This window comes from Parus major, chromosome 4 (assembly GCF_001522545.3).
Source record: "Parus major isolate Abel chromosome 4, Parus_major1.1, whole genome shotgun sequence".
NCBI classification, from domain to species: domain Eukaryota; kingdom Metazoa; phylum Chordata; class Aves; order Passeriformes; family Paridae; genus Parus; species Parus major.
Window position 1 is genome coordinate 66207276 of NC_031771.1, and position 21381 is coordinate 66228656.

Below are 21381 nucleotides of genomic sequence, written 5' to 3' on the forward strand. Positions count from 1 at the left end.
ATCCATGGCCACTTTTGCTGCTCTACCAGACTGGGATTTCTCCATGTTCTTTCCCCCTGGGGTTGTATGAACTCACCCATAAATCCTTCCCATCCAGATGCCTGCAGGGACTCCAACCACACTTCCCCTTCTCCCTCTGAGCTTTACAAGATGCACACCAACGTTCCCACCTTGGATTATTTTGGGATGATACTGCATGAGGGTTTAAATAAGTGTCCTGTGCTTTCCTCCCCAGGTCAACATGGATTTGTGGTTCTTTCTCCTTTTGCTCGGAAGTGGCCTGATAAGTGTTGGTGCTAACAACGTTACAACAGGTAAACTGTGCTCCTCATCTCTCTTTGATGCCATCTTTAGGATCAAAGCAGTGAGTGTGAATGTGCTCAGTGTCTCATTCCTTCTGCCCTCCATGCAATTGTAACATAAACTGTTGGAAAGAGGGTGATGAGCTTCAGGTGCTCAAAAACGTCCCCGCAGGTCTAGCTCTGACTGATATTGATCCTGACCTCCAGGGGCTCTAATGTTTGTACCTCCCCATAAGTAGCACCTGTTCAAGTTATATTTTTGTGACATTTGCATCACCTGCTGTGCAGAGCATTTCCTGTCCTGCAGTCAGGATTTGTTGGGTGTTTTATAGTTACAGTCATGTGAATCTTCAGCATCTAAACCCTCAGTATCACAGAAAAGAATCTCACAGAGGTTCCCCTATGCTTTTCCCTTCTCAGAGCCACCCACAACAGTGTCCACCACCATCAGGAGCCCCACCACAGCTCCTGCAGCAGGTCCTGAGCATGGGACCACACCTAACACAAACAGACTCAACATGAGCACTCCAGAGACTGTTTCTACCACAGCGCCAAATCCTCCTCCAACCACAGCTGCCAGGATCTCCCCCAACGCCACCACTGGCAGCCTCAACATCTCCTCCACCCTGGGGACAACCGTGCCTGTGCCTCCAGCCCCGTCCCTGCTCCCCAGCGTGACGCCGTCGGCTCCAAGCACCGCTGTCCCCAGCACGGAGGCGGAGACGACCGAGAGGAATTTCAGCATGGTGGTGACAACACAGGAGACCTCTTCTGCTTCCCACAATGGTAGGCACCTCCTCCACCTCTTCTTCTCCAGGCCACCCTGCCTCTGGGTTTGTTTCTTTGCTCTTCTTTTGTTTTGCTGAGCAAAATGGAGCAGAAAACCTTTTGGGGGCCAGTTCTGTGGTGATAGGAAAGAAAGAACTCCCTGAATGGATCAGATGAGAAGAGATTTATCTGACCAAAGGTCTGGGCCAAGTGAAATATCTAGTGAAAGATATCCACAGGTGCACTAGGTGATCTTTGCTTCCAAGCCAAACTACTCTGTGATTCTCTCCTTACATTATCAATTTTCCCCATTACTTGGGCAACTTCAATCTTTGAAAGGTCCAGATGAAAGAGACTTGTCTCTGTTGCCATCCTGATCTCATTCCCCTCTTGGCACGTCAGGAAAGTGACCCCAAAAAACATAGTTTGGCTGCTCAGTCTGGGTTAAGAGCAAAAAAATCAGGTAAAAAGAGGCTGAGGTGACCAGAAATCCTTGCTGGGATGTGGCTCTTCAGCCATGGTTTGCTCATTGTACTGTTTGACGCCCACTTTGGGTGCTGTGTGTTTCCATCTTGCAGCAGGAAGATGGCAGTGCCTGCTAGACCTTGGGATTTAGTGGAAAAACAGGATTGGTGACTTGGTGGTGGATTAGAACACCCTGAAACAAGATAATGGTGGAGTTAATGCAGGGAGGTGTCAAGTGTGTATTCCTTAAGAATCAATTTCCCAAGGGGTGGTGGCTGTTGGGTGTCTCTGCACCTCAGTGAGATGTGTGTGCCCTCCTCCTCTGGGAATCTGTGGAAGCCACAGTGAAGCTGCAGGGAAGTTGTCTTTGCTACCAGCATAGGAAGGGATGTGACTGAAGGAAGTTCACAACCCAGCTTTTGTAGTGTTCTGCCACCCCTGAGCTCATCCAGCTTCCTCCCCAACACAAATCCTTTTTTACAGAGTGAAGAAGCCTTAGACACACACATGGGACAAGTTTGGTATAAATGTAGCCTGCATATAGGAGAGATGGAGGCAAAAGTGCTGCTAAAATCTGGATTTTGTAATATGATGGCTGCTCAGGGAGGGGGGCTGAATTTATCATTTTTGTGTCTCCACTGCCTTTTCGTGGTTTGGGTTACCACTTTTGGTGATTCCCCTGGTCTATGCCATGACACACTGGCCATTGCACCATCAAGGTCAGAAGTGGCTTCTCACTTGATGTCAGCCCAGAGAACAAATGATCAAACCTCATTCTTTATTTATCTCTCTAAGTAATTTGTCAAGGAGGAAAATCAGCTTTAGGGCTTCCCCTACCAAAAGATTTAACAGGAAATGTTGGTGTTAGTCATGGAAGAGCCAAGTGGTGCTCGAGAAGGGGACTGGGGCAGAAGGTCACACGTTGTACAGGCAGTTCCTCCCTGTCCAAACTCACCAGGATTGTCCTCAGCCCTGTGCTGCAGCTCCTCACACACAGCTCATGGCCACGGGCATTGCCCCAGGAGATCCAGGCCCTGCTCTCCTGGCATGGGTTTGTTCTGGTGTCCTCTGGATGAGACATCCAACCCAGCAGGTAGAGACTTTCCTTGGATGCTCCTTGCCCCCATCCCTGAGCCCAGCTGCTCTTAATTGAACTCTTGGCTCAGCCACTCTCTTAAAATTATGCACCAGTGTTATCTCTTGATATTTAAGTGCTAATGAATTACACCAGTGACTTGCTGGTTATGGGTTATTTAAACAGTAAGTTTTGTTTATTGATGTTAAAGCTTGGCTTCAGCTCCTTGTTCTGCTGATAAAAACTCTGGATTTGTTCTTATTTCCTTACTCAGAAATTCATTTTAACATCCTGGTTTTATAGCTAGTGTTTTAAAGGAAAGATTTACAGGCAAATGATGAGAGTTACTAAATTTGTTCCTGTCTTGGTCTTTGATCCTTCCTGACTTAAAATGTCTTTTTCCTTTGTTGCTAAGAGACTTTTGTTTTCTTTTTCTGCAGGTAACTCTGACAGAAGAGGTAAGAGTGTTATATTTCATTGCTCTTTACTCATTAAAAACATTTCCAGAAGCGTTCTGCTGTTAGAGAGATCTCCTTAGGACTTCCAAATGTGCTTTTATGAAACCTCTCAAGCTCTTTACAAGAGCTGGTGACACACTGATGTCTTAATTTCTGTTGAGCTTTTCTTTTTAGAACGAAACAATCCCATTCCAATTTGTACATGTCCTATTAGATACGAATTGTTCCTGCTCTGAGAATGTCAGCACGTCCCTAGAGCTGTATGACCAAAGTCTAAGAAGCCATTCAGAAAATTTCCTTTTGGGTTTTTTTGGGTTTTTTTTGCTGCTGAATTGTCTTTATTGACTGTGACTTATGTGATTTGATCCAAACCCATCCTGCAGATGATGGGAATAATTATTGTTCTCCTTCATTCTGTTGGCAAGCAGTAACACAAATCCATTTCTTGTAAGAGAACAGCACTTTAGGGACATTTTTCCATCTCTCAGCTCTGAGAACTGGCATCTCTACCAGAATATTTGCAATTACTCATGGCTTTAGCGCTCCAGGAGCGGGCAGAGCTGGGCTGGCTCCCACCTGGAGGCATCAGCTGCCTCTGTGTGTTCTCATCCTGGCTCTGATGGGTGCTGCAGCTTTGCAAACTCTGCCTTGTGCTGCTCGCTGTGCCTGGCTCACCACTGATGGTCCAGGGAGCAGAAAGATGCTCTGCAGGGACAATAAAAGGGATGCAGGTCTGAGGGAACTCATCTGAAATTGTAGCTAAGCCTCTGCAGAAATGCTCGCTGTAATTCCCTCAGATCTGGCCTGGTTTAGGCCTGAGTTTGTGCTCCCTCTGCCATCATTCATTCCTGCTCCTGAGGGCAAAGATTAAAAAAAATGGGAATAAATCTGACTTCCTAACAAGATTTTTATTAATTAATATAAATATAGTTAGGAAATCAGATTAAATAAGGGACTTTTTACAAGAGCATAGAGTGATGGAATGAGGAAATGGCTTCAAACTTGGAGTAGGTTTAGATTAGATATTGGGAATAAAATCTTGACTGTGAGGGTGGGGAGGCCCTGGCACAAGGTGCCCAGAGATTGGATCCCTGGAAGTGTCCAAAGCCAGCTTGGATGGGGCTTGGAGCAACCTGGGGTGGTGGAAGGTGGCAGGGAGTGGAATGGGATGATCTCTAGGGTCCCTCCCAACCCAAACCATTCTGTGACTGGTTTTGTGGGCAGATGTTGCCAGCTGTGAGCAGGGATGGGCTGCTCAGCCCCGTCCCTCTGCCATGGCTGCACCCAGGTCTGGGTGACATGCAGAGAACACCCTACAGAACACCTCTGCCTGCAGCTGGGACACGATCCCAAGCACCAGAGGAGGGTTTGGTGGCTCCTCAGAGGGGCCAGGACAAGATTTAAGCCTCCTTAAATCTTAAGCCTCCTTTGCACCTTTCACTGTGAATGGCTGGAGCTTGTCAGGAGTGTTAGGTGATGGTGTAATTGAAATTACAGCATAATAAAGTCTTCCTAGGTCCATCTTTTAGAATCCAATTTGTCCCTTTTCCAGGTGGATTTCCAGCATGAAACCCTCAGGCTGGAGCAGGACAGGAGCTGTGGGGGGTTGGCACAGCTCAGCAGGGCTGGCAGGGTGGGGAGGGATCTGGGGACCCTCCAGCTCATTTCCTGCCTGGGCTTTGCTGGGTTAGAAAGCTCCAACTCCTCGTCCCTCCAGATGTGTGGAAAGAACAGGAAAAAAAACCCCAAAACCTCCAAACTCTGTGCACCCTGCTGCCAGAGCCAGCCCTGCCCACAAATCACACCTCACTCACAAATCACCAGCCACCAGTGCCCTGCAGCTCCAGCCCAGCACTGGTTAGGCTGAGCTTAACTCCAGCCAAGGCAGGAAGAAATGGTCCAAGGGTGATTTAACACCACAGGTTTTGGCAAGGCAGCTCTCCCTCCTGTCCTGCAGCCAGGATGGAGATGGTGGCTCAGAAGTGTCACTGAGGGGCCAGGGCTGGCTGTGGTTGAGCCAAGACCAACCTGTTCTTGCTTTTGGGAAGTGGCAAGATGGGGAATGCCAAGGCTCATCACCTGCTGAGGTGTGCAGGAGGCAGAATTCCCAATAAATTCCTTTAGGGCTGTGGGAGGTGCTGCCACGTTTAGGCAGTAGATGAGAAGGACAAAGACATGCAAAACCAGCATCATTTAATTGTTTTATTTGCCACACTGGGTCATTGCCTTGAAATCATGACACAAAAATCATCTGTTTCAATAGAAAAAAACATTCCCAGACCTCACACCACAGAGGGACAAACACAGAAATATAATCAGAGTGCCCTTGGGGAGCTCAGAGATGCACAAAATAAACCCCACCTAAGGAAATCTGCTGGCTGAAATTGCTGAGACACATGGAGCAGGAATCTGCAGGGAGATGGATGCACAGAAGGTGGGGAGAGGGGTCGTGCCCTGCAGCCTCCTGGGGCTGTGTAGACACGATGTGGTGACCCCCTCAGATGGAGGGAGCTGCTGAAAAATGGAAATAACCCCAGCTGGCATGGCTGGCATCCACATTTATCTGAAAAAATGCCCTTCAGGGCCATTCTCCTCCCTGGTTGGAGCTGCTTGGCTTCCAACCCATCTGGGTGATTTGCCAGCACCAACCACCGATTCACTGACCTCCAGCACAAGAGAGAAATGGCTTATTTAAAAGAGAAATGAAAAGTTTGTTGTGGGTTGTGGAGGATGGGAATGTTTCAAACTAATCTAAGTGTTTTTGCAAGAGAATTGTGAGGTTCCTGCCCTTGAGGAGCCAAACTGGGTCACACTCGGTGGCCTGGTGGTGTCTGACCTCTCCTGCTCTCTAAACTCTGTATTTCCAGGGAGGAAAGGGTAGGGGTTGGGACTAGATGGTGTTTGGAGGTCACTTCCAACCCAAATTATTCTGTAATTTTAGAATCACGGAATGGTTGGGTTGGAAAGGATCTTAGAACTCAGCCAGTTCCACACTGTGCCATGGCCAGGGACACCTTCCACTATCCCAGGTCACTCCAAGCCCCATCCAGCCTGGCCTTGGACACTTCCAGGGGCAACCACAGCTTCTCTGGGCAGCCTGGTCCACACCAAGTCTCACCCTGGAGGTGTTCAGGTCCCAGGTGCAGCAGGAAGCTTTGCCCTCTTGTCCTGTTTGGCAAAGAACTGCAAGCAGGATGGTGGTGGTGTCAAAAATGTACCTGTGGGATCTTGGAGAGGCCAAGATTTTTCACCTGTTTAATATAAAGTTCTTGTATTATCCCAAACTCATGGGCCTGTTAGGAACTTCTCTGGACCCTTAAGTCTCAGGTAGAAAATTATTGAGATCATCAGCTGTCAGAGGAAATTTCTGCTGGTGGCTGCTGGGCCACCCTGTGCACATTCAAGTGTGCAGAGGAAACCCCAAAAATATCCCAGTCCCAACTTCCTCCATCACTGTTTTCATCTGCAAGGTCACAATTTCACGGTGACCAACTCCTGGAGGAGATTGAGCTGCTCTGAGTGGTGGTTTCAGGGTTTAATCTGACCTGGGAGTGTCTGAGGCTCACTCATCCTTTTCTTCCTTCACTCTCAGACTGAAAAAACAATGCAACATCACTTAATACTATTTATTATTTATTATGTTTTTATTACTAATATCATCATCAGAATTGTTCTTCAAGCAGAAATTGTAGAACTCTGTCCCTGTTAAATGATGGCTCTGGATGTTTTCCAATGTCCATAACCACACCTTTCTCTTCCTCTTGCAGATGAGACTCCCATTATTGCTGTGATGGTGGCCCTGTCCTCCCTCCTAGTCATAGTATTTATTATTATTGTTCTGTACATGTTGAGGTAAGAGCTGCTTTAATGCTGGGTTCCCTTGTTTGACAGAAACAATTCCTGAATGAACAGGAATGAGCCTTTTGTGCTGTCTCCCAAGCTAAAGGCTGACACAGCTGGTGCTTTGAAAAGAAACCTGTAAGGGCAATGAATGAAAATGATGTTTGGGGTTATCTGGTGAATGATGCTTATTTCTTTCTCTGCAAAGCTGCTCCTGGTGTGGGGAATTCCTGTTCTGCCTCTCAAAATGTCACATTTAGCAGGGTAGATTGAACTGAAGCCGTGTCAGTGTGGGGAAAAGCAGGTGAGGTTTCCTTGTGAGGCTGGAAATGATGGGCTGAGTAATCCAGGGGGGCTGCACACAGCCACAGAGTCCTTTCACTGTGTTATTCCTTGATTCCCATCTTGATAGCAAGCAGGATCCAACATCCAGACTCTGTTTTGGGTACCCAAACCTTCCATGGTCCCTCTGCACCTTTCACTGTGAATGGCAGGAGCTTGTCAGGAGTGATAGGTGATGGTGTAATTGAAATTACAGCATAATAAAGTCTTCCTAGGTCCATTTTTTAGAATCCAAACATCTGCCCTGCTCAAAATGAACCATTTCCAGCTCCCAAAAGCATAACTAAGAGGGTCTTTATTCACCTGCAGTAAACATTTTAATTTACTCACCAGTTTGGTGATTACGTAAGTCTTAACAAAATTTCCTTACCAGTGGAAAACTTCCCTCTGTCTCCTGGCTCCAGGCCTGCCCTCACAGCAGTGAACCTGAGGAGAGTTTTGCCTCAGGAGTTCAGCAGCAGCAGAGTTTGAGTCCTTCCCACCTGGCTTCCAGCCCTGAAAAGAAGGGTTTGTGTTCACTGCCCAGTGATTCAGCAAAACTCCGAATTTCAGGCAAAGGGAGCACAACTCCAGGTTAAAAGCACATGGAGCAGGGATTTTCTGCAGGACAGATCAACCTGGGCTTTATGTGCTGTGCTGGATCAGCCCAGGGAGCAGGGAGGGACTCCTTGGGGTGTCCTCTGTGAAGAGCACCCTCAAAGCTTCTGGTTTCCAGCTGGCTCTGGGCTCCTGCAGCTGTTCCAGATGTGCTCACAGGCAGGATTTCAGAGCTCCTGCAGCCTCCTGGACCCAGCTAATTCATGAAGCCATTAGAAAGCGTGGCTTGTCTCATTTGGGAGGGGACCTGAGCTTTTCTGGTGGGTATTTACTGACTTTTCCATCCCAATTCTCTTTGGCAGGTTCAAGAAATACAAGCAGGCAGGGAGCCACTCCAACTCCTTCCGGCTGTCCAACGGCCGGACGGACGACACAGGTGAGTCCACACAGGGCCTCCCCTACCTCCTATTTCTGTAGGCAAATATCTTTTAATTTCTGCTTTTGTTGTTGTTTCCTGATCTCCTTTGTTCCATGTTTTCCCTGGTTTTGGCAGACTTTTGTAGAATGAAGATTTCCCAGCTTTCATTCCACTGACTAAATGTTTGCCCTCAAGTGGTTGATATTAAAATGGGTGATCACTTCCAAAATCGCTACTCACATTCCTCTTGAGTTTTCACAATGTTTCTTTTGACTCAAATGAGAACCTTTTTTTGAAAAAACACATCTTTGGGGAGTAATTAAACATTCTTCTGCTGTTTCAGATTAGGATGGTCTCTGATTAAAGCTCAGATCTTCACTCTAACTGTGGACACCAAACTAACATTTCCAGGGGAAAACAGGGAATACACTTACTTTCATTATAAAAACATTTTTCTACCTCCTAAACATGCACAGATGCAATTTTAAAGCCTTGTCTAAATTCTCCTGCCCCTGAGCTGTGAGCCAGAGCCGACATTGAGGGTCTGAAGTTGGGCATCTCCCTCCATGTGTAGGCACTGATTAAGATCTGAGGAGACCTCTTAAACTCGGTTCAGATGCTTTTCCAGCACTCCTTCCACACAAACCAAACACCTTCTGAGAAGCACTAAATGGAATTCAGCACCTTTTTTTATTTTATGTTGGCTGCTGAAACCTTCCCTGCCTGTCTTACATCGCTGTAAATGGAGGTGTGAACTTCACAAGGCCTCAGCTGAGCTGGTGTAACCCTCACAGGGCCTGGCTGGGCTTTGCTGAGCAGCACAAGCAGCAGCTGCCTTTGCTGTGCCCTCCTGGGAATTGTGGCACAGTGGTGGTGCCAGATCTCCCTGTCAGAGAGGGAGAAGTTGGAATTCAAAGTGAGGTGGTCTCTGACCCCAGTGTTGGTCCTCAGGGCCCTGTGCTGCCTCTGTGAGGGTTTAGGTCCCAGAGTGTTAATCATCATAGGATCACTGATTTTTTGGGGTTGGAAAAGCTCTCTGAGATCATCCAGTCCAACCATTCTCCCTGCATTGCCAGTGCCACCGCTGCCCCATGTCCCCAAATATCACATCTGCACAGCTTTTAAATCCCTCCAGGGATGGGGACTGCAGCACTGCCCTGGGCAGCTGTGCCAGGGCTGGACACCCTTTCTGTGAAGAAATTTTCCCAAATATCCAATTTATACCTCCCCTGGCCCAGCCTGAGCTGTTCCCTCTCCTCCTGTCCCTGTTCCCTGGGAGCAGAGCCCGACCCCCCCGGCTGTCCCCTCCTGGCAGGGAGTTGTGCAGAGCCAGAAGGGCCCCCTGAGCCTCCTTTTCTCCAGGCTGGGCTCCCTCAGCTCCTGCAGCAGCTCCTCATCTGACCTGTGCTGCCAGCCCAGGTCCAAGCCATGATGTGGCACCATGAGAACGAGGAGAAGATAAAAAAAAAGCTGCTCAGATTTGTCCAGCTGCTCCAAAACTTGATCCCTTCCCTGGCCGTGCTGTGATGAAACCAAATAGGTGCAATGAGTGCCCAGGGAGGGGGATTTTTAGGGTTATAAATACCTGAGTGCCCTGGACACTTCCTGCCATCCTGTCAGCTGGGGGAAGGGATGGTGGATAGCTCCAGAACATTCTCTGCTGTTCAAAGAGGATGTGGAATAGCTGGGGAACACCTCCTGTTGCTCAGCTGGGAACACTGTCCCCTGTCACCCCAGTGTCCCCCCACCAAAGGTCCCCTGGTGCTGCTCCTGCCATCACTGGGTGAGCTGGGGCGGTGGGGGCTTAATCAGGTCATAATTAGCAGCACTGCTAATGAGGGAATCTCACAGGAGCCTCCGTGGACAGGAATCGGGAATGAGCTGGTTGGTGCTGCGGGTGGGTTCGGAGCTGGAGGCTTTGCTGCCACCTCGTGTCCACGGATCAGGAGATTCCAGACATCTTTCCAAAGGGATTGGCTCTCTCTGCTCCAGCCCAGCTATTTAAATGGTCACCTGGAGCTGGCTGGGGTGGAGGTGAGGGGTGTGGGTGGTGGGGATGTGTCCGGAGGGGCAGGATGCTCTGATGTGGCATTTACCAGCACATTGTTCCTGCTCTGCCATGAAAACATGACAGAAAACCCTTTTTTTCCTGCCATTTCAGGCTCTCCCAGCGTGTCCCATACAGGCCACGTGTGAAGCTGCTTCCAAGGAGGAGAACAAGGAGAAGAACAGATATGTGAACATTTTGCCCTGTGCGTGTCTGAGCTGGTTGGATGGAGGGGGAAACACTCGGGGACTCCTGCCAGGACTCCCCATTCCTGGTTTTGGGATGGGGAAGGGCATGGTTGAGGGCATTTCACCTCCCAGGTGGGTGGCTGTGTCTGCTTTAGCTTTAGATACCTGTGAGGAGAGGATCCATGGAGCCCTCATCAGCCAGGAGGTTGTGGAGAGTGAAACAAATGGAAAATTCCAGAAGGAACAACTCTTGCCTGGTGGCATTGGGCTGGCTTGGGGTGTCCTCAGATATGCCTTCTGCAGAAGGAAATCTACTTTGGACAAGATCTAGGACCTCTGTGGGTTTAAGCAAGAGGAATTTGGGGGCATAAAGGTGTTTTTGCAGTGGGGGCAGGAGCGTGGGCTCCACTGCAATACCTGGATTTTCACAACACCAGGTACCAGCAGAGTGGAGGGGTTGTCTTTAATGCAGAGTTTTAATTTCCCTCCAGATGATCATTCCAGGGTTCACCTGACTCCCGTGGAAGGGGTCCCTGACTCCGACTACATCAACGCCTCCTTCATTAATGTGAGTTTTGTGATGTGAGGGGGAAATCCCCAGGAGCAAAGCCAGCTTTGGGAAGGGCTGGGGAACCACTCCTGCTGGAGCTGGGCATTTCTGATCTGCAAACATCTGAGGAATCATAGAATCTTTGAGGTTGCAAAAGCCCTCTAAGACCCACAAGTCCAAACATTCCCCCAGCACTGCCAGAGCAGCACTAAACCACGTCCCCAAGTGCCACACACTTTTAAATCCTTGAAGAGTGTGGCCAGTTGGTCACCAGTGCTTCCCAGCTTGCAGGGCTGGATGTGGGAAGGGGATGAGGAAGAAATCAAGGAATCCAGCTAAAATGGAAGCAACACTGCCCTGCTCTGTCCCTGGGAGGAGATGGGTCCTTGTGGTTGTCGCGTGTGGCTCCGATCAGCTGGCAGGGTCATGAGAGAGATGCAGGCACATGATGCAAAGCAAGACTCAAAACAGCTTTTTTCCTTTCCTCCCCCAGTAAATAAAGTACACAAAATCAATCCCTGTGAGTTCTGCAGCCCCTCTTCCCAGGATCAATGCTGGTTTTCATGTGATATTCTGGATGCAGGGTCTGACCCCAGTGGAAGGGCTGTCAGGTTCCACTTCATTGTGCCAAAAAGTGGGGCCAATCCTGCATTATGTGAGCATGGGGAGTGTTCCTGTGGGAAAACAGCACTCTGCACAAGGATTTTCAATTGTTTCAGGCCATCTTTGGAGCTGATCCTCCCCTCAGAGGCTGCAGCCCCTTCTTTGCACAAGGGAGAATGAGCAGCAGAGCAGATGCCAGCTGTTTGTTGCTGAAGTAGATGCATTTCACGACTCTTGTGTTAGAGAAATATTCATTTCTCTTCCTTTTTCCTCTTTTCTTGCAGGGGTACCAAGAGAAAAACAAGTTCATTGCTGCACAAGGTAAATTCTTGACTATTCCCATTGCTCTGTTGGGGGCAGCTGGGCTGGGTCCCTCTGCTCAGGGGAGCTGTGCCCCTCTGCCCCCAGCACAGCACCTTGCAAAGCTCCCCTGGTCACAAGGAGGTCTGGAAGCTCCATATTTGTTCCTGAAATTATTTTCCCAGTCAAGGAGAAGTGCTGGATGTCTTGGTGGACAGAGAGAAGTCCTACCTGTGCAATACCCATTGCTGGAGGGTGTTGTGACCCCTGGAAATACTGCCAGGGAGCTGCCTCATTAAATTCCCCAAATCACAGAACTGTGGAATGCTTTGGGCTGGAAAGGACCTCAGAGCTCATCTCATTCCACCCCCCTGGTGTGGGCAGGGACACCACCCACTATCCCAGCTTGCTCCAAGCTCCCTTGAACACTGCCAGAGATGGGATAGAGAGAAACATCCTTGTAATCTTGAGAAGTCCAAACATCCCTAAAACCAAAATTCCTGCTCACAGAGTGGGGATCATGTCAGCAGCAGGATGTTACCTGCCCATGGGAGTGTTTTGTGTTTCCTCTCTTGACTTGCCAGTGGGTCAGGGCATTCCTGGCCAGTTTCCCTGGCTCTGGCTGGAGAAGGGGCTGGATCAGGTCCGTCAGCACTTCCAGGCTCAGGTTAAGCTCTGGCTCTGCTGTTCTCTTGGCTCACCCTGAGCCTCAGGCTTGGCAAGGGAGTGTAAGCTGAGTTAGCTTCGTGTCTGGCAGGCAGCAGGGAACTGTTCCTGCTCCACACTGAAATGGGATCTCGTGGCTAAAACCCAAAATCCCAGGGCAGGACTTGGGCTGACTGTGGGACAGCCACGATTTCCCTGGGTGACCTTGGGCAAGTCCATGCTCTGTCTGGTTTCCCCTTCTTGAGCTAAATATGGAATTCCTGACCATAAAACAAATCCAGAAATCCCAGCCACTGTGGGATAGGATTATTCCTTGGACACCACAGCACCTCCTGTGACCTCCTGGCAAGAAATGTGTTGGATCATTGGTGATGTGTGACCTCACACGCTGGGTTTTGGCCCCAAATTGTGAGGGGTTGATCCCAAAGAGGACTTTTTGTTTTACCTTGCCCTCAGGACCAAAGGAAGAAACAGTGAACGATTTTTGGAGGATGATTTGGGAGCAAAACACAGCGACAATTGTCATGGTGACCAACCTGAAGGAGAGGAAAGAAGTAGGTGCCAGAAAGTTTCACAGGCTGGGATTTGACCCAAATTGGGCCAAATCTGGTGCATCCTGTGCCTATGGGCTTGTCCTGGGGCCATTCCCAGCCTTGTGAGGGCTTCCAGAGCTCACCTGCACCTGTTTTCTCCCCCCACAGTGTAAATGTGCTCAGTACTGGCCAGATCAGGGCTGCTGGACCTACGGGAACATCCGAGTGTCCGTGGAGGACGTGACCGTCCTGGTGGATTACACCGTGCGCAAGTTCTGCATCCAGCAGGTGCCAGGGATCACCTCTCCCATCCCTTCCCTCTCACACTGGGCATCCCCAAGGCTCTGTGAGGGCAGAGTTGGGATGAAATGACCCCCAGCACACGTTTTTAACCAGAGTTTTTAAGAATTTATTCCTCCCAGGGGCCGGTTCCCAGTGGTACCAGCATGGCTGTGCTGAGAGCAGGGATGCCAGGGCTGAAAATCCATCCTGCAGCACTTGCTGTTACCACTGTTGATTCCTGCTCTCACCCCCCAGACACTTAATGCCTGAAAATAATCAAATTTATCCCCTCAGCTGAGACAAAATCCAGCGCTGTATGTGTTGGGTTTGATTGCTTTCCCATCTGTCACCACTTTGCCTTGTCCTCCAAGGAGACTCCGGGTGTTTTAGTCACTCTCTTTGTTTCCCTGCTGCTCTCAGAGGCAGGCAGGGATGAGTTGGTGCCTGCAAACCTGTCTGGACCCTGGGGGTGATTATCCTGAGCCTCATCCTTCACCTCGATGGCCTGGGCATGTGTGTTTTCCTCCCCTGCCTTTAATCCAAGGGTGATCTGGGCAGAGGAGTGGGAAAGGATGGAGCAACAGCTTCTGTTTGAGTTTGTTGAGGATAAAATAGGGCAGCTGCTGCCTGGCTGGATCCACAGGCAGGGACAGGCTGGCATCTCACACCTCCTGGATGTGGGATGTGGTGCTGGGTGGTTAAAATGTCATGTTTTTAGAGACTGATTTATCCCAGAGCCCGAGTTCATTCCCTTTCAGCTGTGGATGGTGCTTCTTGAGCCATCCAGCCCCATCTCAGCTCTGCAGCTCCCTCTCCCTCTGAATTCTGGGGGAAGAAGGGAAACCTGAGTATTTCTCATTAAGCTGAGTCCACCCTTCCCCTCCAGGTGGGAGATGTCACAAACAAGAAGCCCCAGCGCCTGGTGACCCAGTTCCACTTCACCAGCTGGCCTGACTTCGGGGTGCCCTTCACCCCCATTGGGATGCTGAAATTCCTGAAGAAGGTGAAGACCTGCAATCCCCAGTATGCAGGAGCCATAGTGGTGCACTGCAGGTGAGACCTGCTCACAGCCAACCTCTGCCCATCCTGGGCCACCTGGAAAGCGTCTCCTATTTAAAGGGAAATTTATTTTTATTTTTTTTCTTGTCAGTCAGGAGTTTTTCATTATCTTCATTTAACTTTCCTGTGTTAAACAGGGATTTTCCTCATGGGGACATGCAAAAAAAATGCATGAATTGAAGGAAGTTCTCGGAATCAGTGATGTTAGGCTGTCACAGTTCTTCTGGAGGGGTCATTTGGGTTGTCTGGGTGCTGAATGGGTCAAGCTCAGCGTTGGTGGCATCTCCCTTGGCTCTGCACTGCCCTGGCATGAGAAGATAACATTTTCCTTTGGGAGAAGGCAGTACTGAGCTGACAGATTGCCTGGAGCAAGGGCCATGGGGATTTGCCTCACCTGGAGTGGTTTCAGTCACAGCAGCCACCCTGGGGGAGCCACAGGGGCTTCCACATTGCAGTAAGGAGAAGCCCCATGGTTAAAGACAGAGATCCCAAGTTCATTTTTCTTGCCTCCTTGGGAAGCAGCTGATTCCAACAGCTTTGTCTTTATTTAATGTCTGAAGACAATCTAATCCACCCCCTGCCATGGGCAGCGACACTTCCACTGTCCCAGGCTGCTCCAAGCCTCATCCAGCCTGGCCTTGGACACTTCCAGGGATCCAGGGGCAGCCACAGCTTCTCTGGGCACCCTGTGCCAGGGCCTGACACCCTCACAGGGAACAATTCCTGCCCAGTATCCCTCCCATCCCTTCTCTTGCAGCGCCGGGGTGGGACGCACGGGCACTTTCATCGTCATCGATGCCATGCTGGACATGATGCACACGGAGAGGAAGGTGGATGTTTACGGCTTTGTGAGCCGGATCCGGGCTCAGCGCTGCCAGATGGTACAGACAGATGTAAGTGTGGTGCTGCCCTGCCCTCTGGGTGTGGATTTCCTTCACCCACTCAAAGCCTGTGTGAGGGTTGAGTGTCAGCCCTCATTTTGGGTGATGCTGCACCAAGTGAGCCCTTCACGGGGTCCTCCTCTTTTTAATCCCCTTTGTAGAATCATGAAATTGTTTAGGTTGGAAAAGATCCTCAAGATGAAGTCCAGGCATTCCCCCAGCACTGCCAAGGCCACCACTGACCCCTGTCCCCAAGTGCCACGTCCACATGGCTTTTAAATCCCTCCAGGGATGGGGATTCCACCACTGCCCTGGGCAGCTGTGCCAGGCCTGGACACTCTTTCCATGAAGAAATTTATCCAATATCCCATCTCACTCTCCCCTGGCACAGCCTGAGGCTGTTCCCTCTCATCCTGTCCCTTGTTGTCCCCTGGCTGCCCCCTCCTGTCAGGGAATCTTGTGGAGCCAGAAGGTCTCTCCTGAGGCTCCTTTTCTCTAGGCTTGGAGAACGTTTTGTGTCACATCTGCTTTGTTTGGTGTGGTAAATAAGTCCCCAGTTCCCATTCAGTGTCAGGAAAGTTGTCACTCACTTTTCTGGGGTCTCAGAGGGTGGGCAGGGGGGTGGTGGGTTTGCACCCAGCATGTGCTCACTGGGCATGGAACACAGCAGAAAAAAAGGAGCAGGGGGAGAAAAGCAAAGTAACTTGTATGGATAGAGGGGAGGCGCAGTTCTGAGCAGTGGGATGAGTTTAAAAAGGAAGATTTCAGGGAGATTCAGCCTTCCTTTCATGGCTTCTCCCTGCAACCCTCCAGATGCAGTATGTGTTCATATACCAAGCACTTCTGGAGCACTATCTCTACGGTGACACAGAGCTGGAGGTGACCTCCTTAGAGATCCACCTCCAGAAGATCTACAACAAAGTGCCAGGGACCAGCAGCAACGGGCTGGAAGAGGAGTTCAAGGTGAGCATTGTCCTGGTGGATCTGCTGGGATGGTGCAGGCATCACCTGGCACTGGGTGCCTCTGAAACTCCCCTGTTTTGCTCCTTGCCCTGCAGAAGCTCACTTCAATCAAAATCCAGAATGACAAGATGAGAACGGGCAATTTGCCAGCCAACATGAAGAAGAACAGGGTGCTTCAGATAATTCCATGTAAGGCTTTGTTTGGCTGAGTGTCCAGTGGGTGTGGGGACAGGAATTGGGCTGGAGAAATGGGACAAACAGGAACCTTGTGATGTTCAGCATGGAAAAGGGCAAAGTCCTGCCCCTGGGGAGCCCAGGCACCAGTCTGTGCCAGGGTCACCCAGCCAGGTGGAAAAGCAGCTTGGCAGGAAAGGACCTGGGGGTCCTGACAGACTCCAGCCTAAACCTGAGCCAGCAAAGTGCCCTTGTGACAAAAGGGACAGTGGTGGCCTGGGCTGGGTGAGACAAAACACTTCCAGCAGGTCCAGGGGGGATCCTGCCCCTGTGCTCAGCACTGGTGAGGCCACACCTGCAGCACTGGGCCCAGCTCTGCCTCCCCAGGACAAGAGGGACAGGGACAGACTGGGGAGAGCCCAGTGAGGCCACTGGAGCATCTCTGCTCTCAGGAAAGGCTGGGACAGCTGGGGCTGCTCAGCCTGGAGAAGAGAAGGCTGCGGGGCTCTCATTCATCCCTGTCCATCAACACCTGCAGGGAGGCTGCAGAGGGACAGAGCCAGGCTCTGCCAGTGGTGGCCAGGGACAGGACAAGGGGCCGTGGGCACACACTGCCCACAGGAGGGTCCCTGTGAACACCAGGGAACACGTTCTGCTGGGGGGGTCACCAGCTGCTGACACAGCTTGTCCAGGGGTGTTGTGGAGTCTCCTTCCTTGGAAACACTCAGACTTTGTGTGGACACAGATGGGCAGCCAGGCCTGTGTGACCCTCTCTGCTGGTTTCTGCTGCCAAGACTTTCTGCCTCGAAGGGAAGGGAGTCCCAGTGCTGAGCAGCTCATTTTCTTAGAGAGCTCAGCATCCCCTTCTTCTGCCCCAGAGCAGGGCGTGGCAGAGGGTGGAGCTGACTGTCCTTGTCCCAGCCAGGTGCACTGTGCTCCATTTCCTTTATCTCTGTCTCCCACTTAGGGCTTGGTGACTCCCCAGCTAAAGGCCATGCAGGTTATCCCAAATCTCAGATCATTTTCTTCTGTTCCAGATGAGTTCAACCGAGTAATCATTCCAGTGAAGAGAGGGGAAGAGAACACAGACTATGTAAACGCTTCCTTCATTGATGTGAGTCTTCTCTGATCTTTTTTCCATCTTCTCTCAATGGAAACCACCTCATGCTGCTTCCTTTGGGAAGAATTTGCCCCAAACACTCCTTTTGTGGGTTTTGTACAGCTCCCTTGAGGTGCCTTTGCTTTGTGCCACTGGATGGTGCTGGTTTCTTTCTCCAAGAAACCCCTGGGGTATATCCAGCTCCTTGTGGGAGAGGAGAGCTGGAGCCTGAGAAGAGCTTCCAAATCCTGGGCTCACTTCTGCCCCTCTGGGCTCTGCTGATGGCTGTGGAGAACAGATCCATGTATCCATGGAAATAGCACAGCAGTGCCCATCTGGTCAGAAAACATCCACCAGATTAGATTGGGGAGCAATACACGATCCCAAAACCTTGGAGAGGAGCCAGGTCAATCCCATTTCACCTGTCTGGTGGCAGCAGGAGGCGAGGCAGGGAGGTTAAATGCTGTCCTCACGCCGAGGAGGAGATGAGTGATTGCACATCCTTCTCTCCTGAGCAATCCTGTTGACTCCAGGGAGACATCTCGGCTGGGTATTGATCTCCATGCCACTGCTGGCCAAGTGACAGACCCTGATCTTTTCCCAATTTCTGCTTTCATCTCCTAATGACACGGAGCTTTTTTTCCCCAAAAAGGCAATCACTGGGTTTGCCCACTAAATCCAGTTTATTCCCAGTTCTAACATCCCTAATTAATTGCTCCCTGAAATCTCCTTTGCTGGGTCCCTGCTGTGGCTGCAGGAGCAGCTGCCTTGTTGTGCATCCAGACCAGAAAGCTTCCATGGCACGTAAGCAATTTGGGCTGAGGATTCAATTTCCTGCCTCTGCTGAACTTTGCTTAAATGACAAACTCCAAATGACGAAGCATCTGCAGTCACAGTCTGCAGGGAGGGCACAGGGGAGTCAGAGGGGTCTGGAAACACAAACTCTTCGTGGCTGTGGAAGAGCCAGAGGCAGATCCAGCCTTCCTGCTGGTTTTCATGGATCATAAAATGGTCTGTGTTTGGAAGGGACCTTAAAGATCATCTAGATCCCTTTAGTTTTGCTTGCTTCTGCCAAAAATCCCCAATTAAAATCGTACCTGGAGTACTTGGAGCTAAAGCAAAGCTCTGCTGCAGCACTCAGAGCTTGCAATGTTGTTTAGGTGTGCTGGAAACCCAAATGGGTAGAGCCAGGTGTGTGTGGGGAATATGATCCTCCCAAAACTGAACTGAGCTTGGCAGGCCAGCCATGTCCAAGAGATTCCTCCTGCAGGTCCACTCACCCTGTTCCCAAATTGCAGGGTTATCGCCAGAAGGATTCCTACATCGCCAGCCAAGGGCCGCTGCAGCACACGATAGAGGACTTCTGGAGGATGATCTGGGAGTGGAAATCCTGCTCCATAGTGATGCTAACAGAGCTGGAGGAGAGAGGCCAGGTAAGCTCCCAGGATCAGCTGCGTTAAACACCAGGGAAATAAAGAAATGAATGGCAGGAGTTTGGAATGGGATGACCCTTAAGGTCCCTTCCAACCCAAACCAGTCTGTGATTCTGGGAGTTTGTGAAGCCTGTGGGATCCCACCTGGTGCTGGGCAGCTGCCACAAGATTCTTGTGTCCAAACCCTGGGGATAAATACGGGTTCCTCACGCTGTGTGCTCCTGTGGTGCTTCCTCAGGAGAAGTGTGCCCAGTACTGGCCGTCCGACGGCTCCGTGTCCTACGGGGACATCACGGTGGAGCTGAAGAAAGAGGAGGAGTGTGAGAGCTACACAGTGCGGGACCTGCTGGTGACCAACACCAGGGTAAGAGCCTGGCTGCTCCCTCTGGCTGCTCCTGGCTTTCACTTGCTGGTGTTCCCTCAGCTCCCCGTTGTCCCAAAGGGATTTTATCCCTGTGTCCCTCCCTCTGAGAGCCGCTGTCCTGCTGCTCCCTCCTCAGCCATCCCCTCTGTTCTGCTGCCCTCACCACCAGGCCTCCCTCCTGCTCCCCATTCCCCACACTTTCCCTGCTCCATGCCCTGGGAACGCCACTCCTCCTGCAGGGATCGTTATCCCAAAGCCCTGAGCCCGTGGGTTCCTCGCTCCAGATCCCTCACCAGCTGCCTGAGCTCGAGCTGTGCCCTCCCCACAGGAAAACAAGAGCCGGCAGATCCGGCAGTTCCACTTCCACGGCTGGCCAGAGGTTGGGATCCCCGGGGACGGGAAGGGGATGATCAACATCATCGCAGCGGTGCAGAAACAGCAGCAGCAGTCTGGCAACCACCCCATCACTGTGCACTGCAGGTAAAGCCTGCCTGGAGCGGCTGGGCCACCCCTCCCAGGGGATCTGCCCCACCAGGAGCTTGGGAGATGGTCAGAATCCCAAAGCATGTCCCGGATAAACTGGGAGAGGCTGGGGCAGGACTGGCTGCTCCAGTTCTCCAGCGCTTCCCATGTGGATCATCCCCTGGGCAAACAGGGGCAGGCCAGGGGCTTTCCCTCACCCCCTGGTTTCTCTTTCCCAGTGCTGGAGCAGGAAGAACGGGCACCTTCTGTGCGCTGAGCACTGTCCTGGAGAGGGTGAAGGCAGAGGCCATCCTCGACGTCTTTCAGACAGTCAAGAGTTTAAGACTACAGAGGCCACACATGGTGCAGACACTGGTAGGTGCCTCCTGCCCCACCAGAACCTCAGCAAGGACGGGCTGGGGGCTCAGTGTTGAGCAAAAACCTCTTTGATTCAAGGTTTTCGCTCTCCATGACAGAGGGAGTGAGGGAAGATGTGGGTTCATCATCCCTGGAAGTGTCCAGGGCCAGGCTGGACAGGGTTTGGAGCAGTCTGGGATAGTGAAGGCTGGAGAAAGCTCATCCTGGAGGTTCCTTCCTACCCAAACCATTCTAGGATCTGTGATTCTAATTTGATTTGATCCCCTTCCTCTTGTTAAGGCATCAAATGCCTTCCAAGCACCGACAGAAGTTGTAGGAACCTCCTTGGAGACATCCTCAGCCACAGCCCCTTGAATAGGCTGAAACACCTGGAAAAGTGTCCTGGAGTGGCTGTGGAACCCTGCACATTTTTTAGGGTTGGGTGAGGTCTTGCAAGAGGGGTTTGCTCAGGGTTTTCAAAGAAAAGTCTTTTGGGATCCAAGCAGAACCTCAGAGAGGGAAGGAGAAAGCAGAGTTTCTTTCACCTTGAGCGCCCCAGCAAAGGTTTGGGGGGTCACAAGGAGGTGGGACCTGCTCTGGACACCTGACCAAGCATCAGGTGCCATCTCAGGTGTGGATTTTCCTGATTTAACACTGTTCTCCCCCAAATCCCACAGGAACAGTACGAATTCTGCTACAAGGTGGTGCAGGAATACATCGACGCCTTCTCAGACTACGCCAACTTCAAGTGAAGAAAAACAGGAACAAAAATCCACAGCCACCCACCCAAACCCCCTCAAAACAAATGACAGAAGAGTTGCCTTCTTTAATATTTTGTAATATTCTGTTTGTTAATATACCCCCCCAAACAAAAAAAAAAACAAAAAACAAAACTATGTGTATATATCTTAACTGTTTTAGAGGTTGGTACCATAAGCTTCATATTAGCTGGAGATTTTATATGTAGCAAAAGTGTTAGTGCAGATACTGTTGGCTCCTTTTTTTCCAATGTTTTATTGGGGAATTAAATAGCGTGATGTTTGGATTAATATTGTCATACCATCTCTCTTCTGGAGAGTTGATACAGGCTGTTATTTTGTTTGTAAATCTTTTTTTCTTTTTTTTTTTCTTGAGGGAGTAAAGCCTTTTTAAAAAAAAAAAAAAAAAAAGGAAAGAAAGATATCTTGGATCTCATCTGAAAAAACAAAAAAAAAA

At 50.4% G+C, this 21381-nt stretch overlaps 1 protein-coding gene across 1 annotated transcript; it reads left to right on the top strand.

Annotated features, from left to right (window-relative positions):
• Positions 1 to 216: 216 nt before the first annotated feature.
• PTPRA (protein tyrosine phosphatase receptor type A) lies at positions 217 to 21335 on the top strand. The gene is made up of 21 exons (XM_033513900.1): positions 217 to 314; positions 723 to 1088; positions 3051 to 3068; positions 6836 to 6920; positions 8150 to 8223; positions 8341 to 8378; positions 10343 to 10457; positions 10932 to 11008; positions 11878 to 11914; positions 13016 to 13113; positions 13261 to 13380; positions 14261 to 14427; positions 15191 to 15326; positions 16128 to 16277; positions 16373 to 16466; positions 17489 to 17565; positions 18849 to 18983; positions 19222 to 19347; positions 19676 to 19827; positions 20049 to 20184; positions 20844 to 21335. The coding sequence occupies exons 1-21, from the start codon at positions 242 to 244 to the stop codon at positions 20916 to 20918; spliced, it is 2349 nt and encodes a 782-aa protein (XP_033369791.1). The 5' UTR covers positions 217 to 241; the 3' UTR covers positions 20919 to 21335.
• Positions 21336 to 21381: the final 46 nt, after the last annotated feature.

What these genes read in the sequence shown, in the direction of transcription:
- PTPRA (XM_033513900.1), top strand. Translation starts at nt 242, where the DNA reads ATGGATTTGTGGTTCTTTCTCCTTTTGCTCGGAAGTGGCCTGATAAGT. An exon ending in ATTGTTCTGTACATGTTGAG is followed by an intron (nt 6,921 to 8,149) that starts GTAAGAGCTGCT and finishes TCTCTTTGGCAG; the next exon opens with GTTCAAGAAATACAAGCAGG. An exon ending in CACACATGGTGCAGACACTG is followed by an intron (nt 20,185 to 20,843) that starts GTAGGTGCCTCC and finishes CAAATCCCACAG; the next exon opens with GAACAGTACGAATTCTGCTA.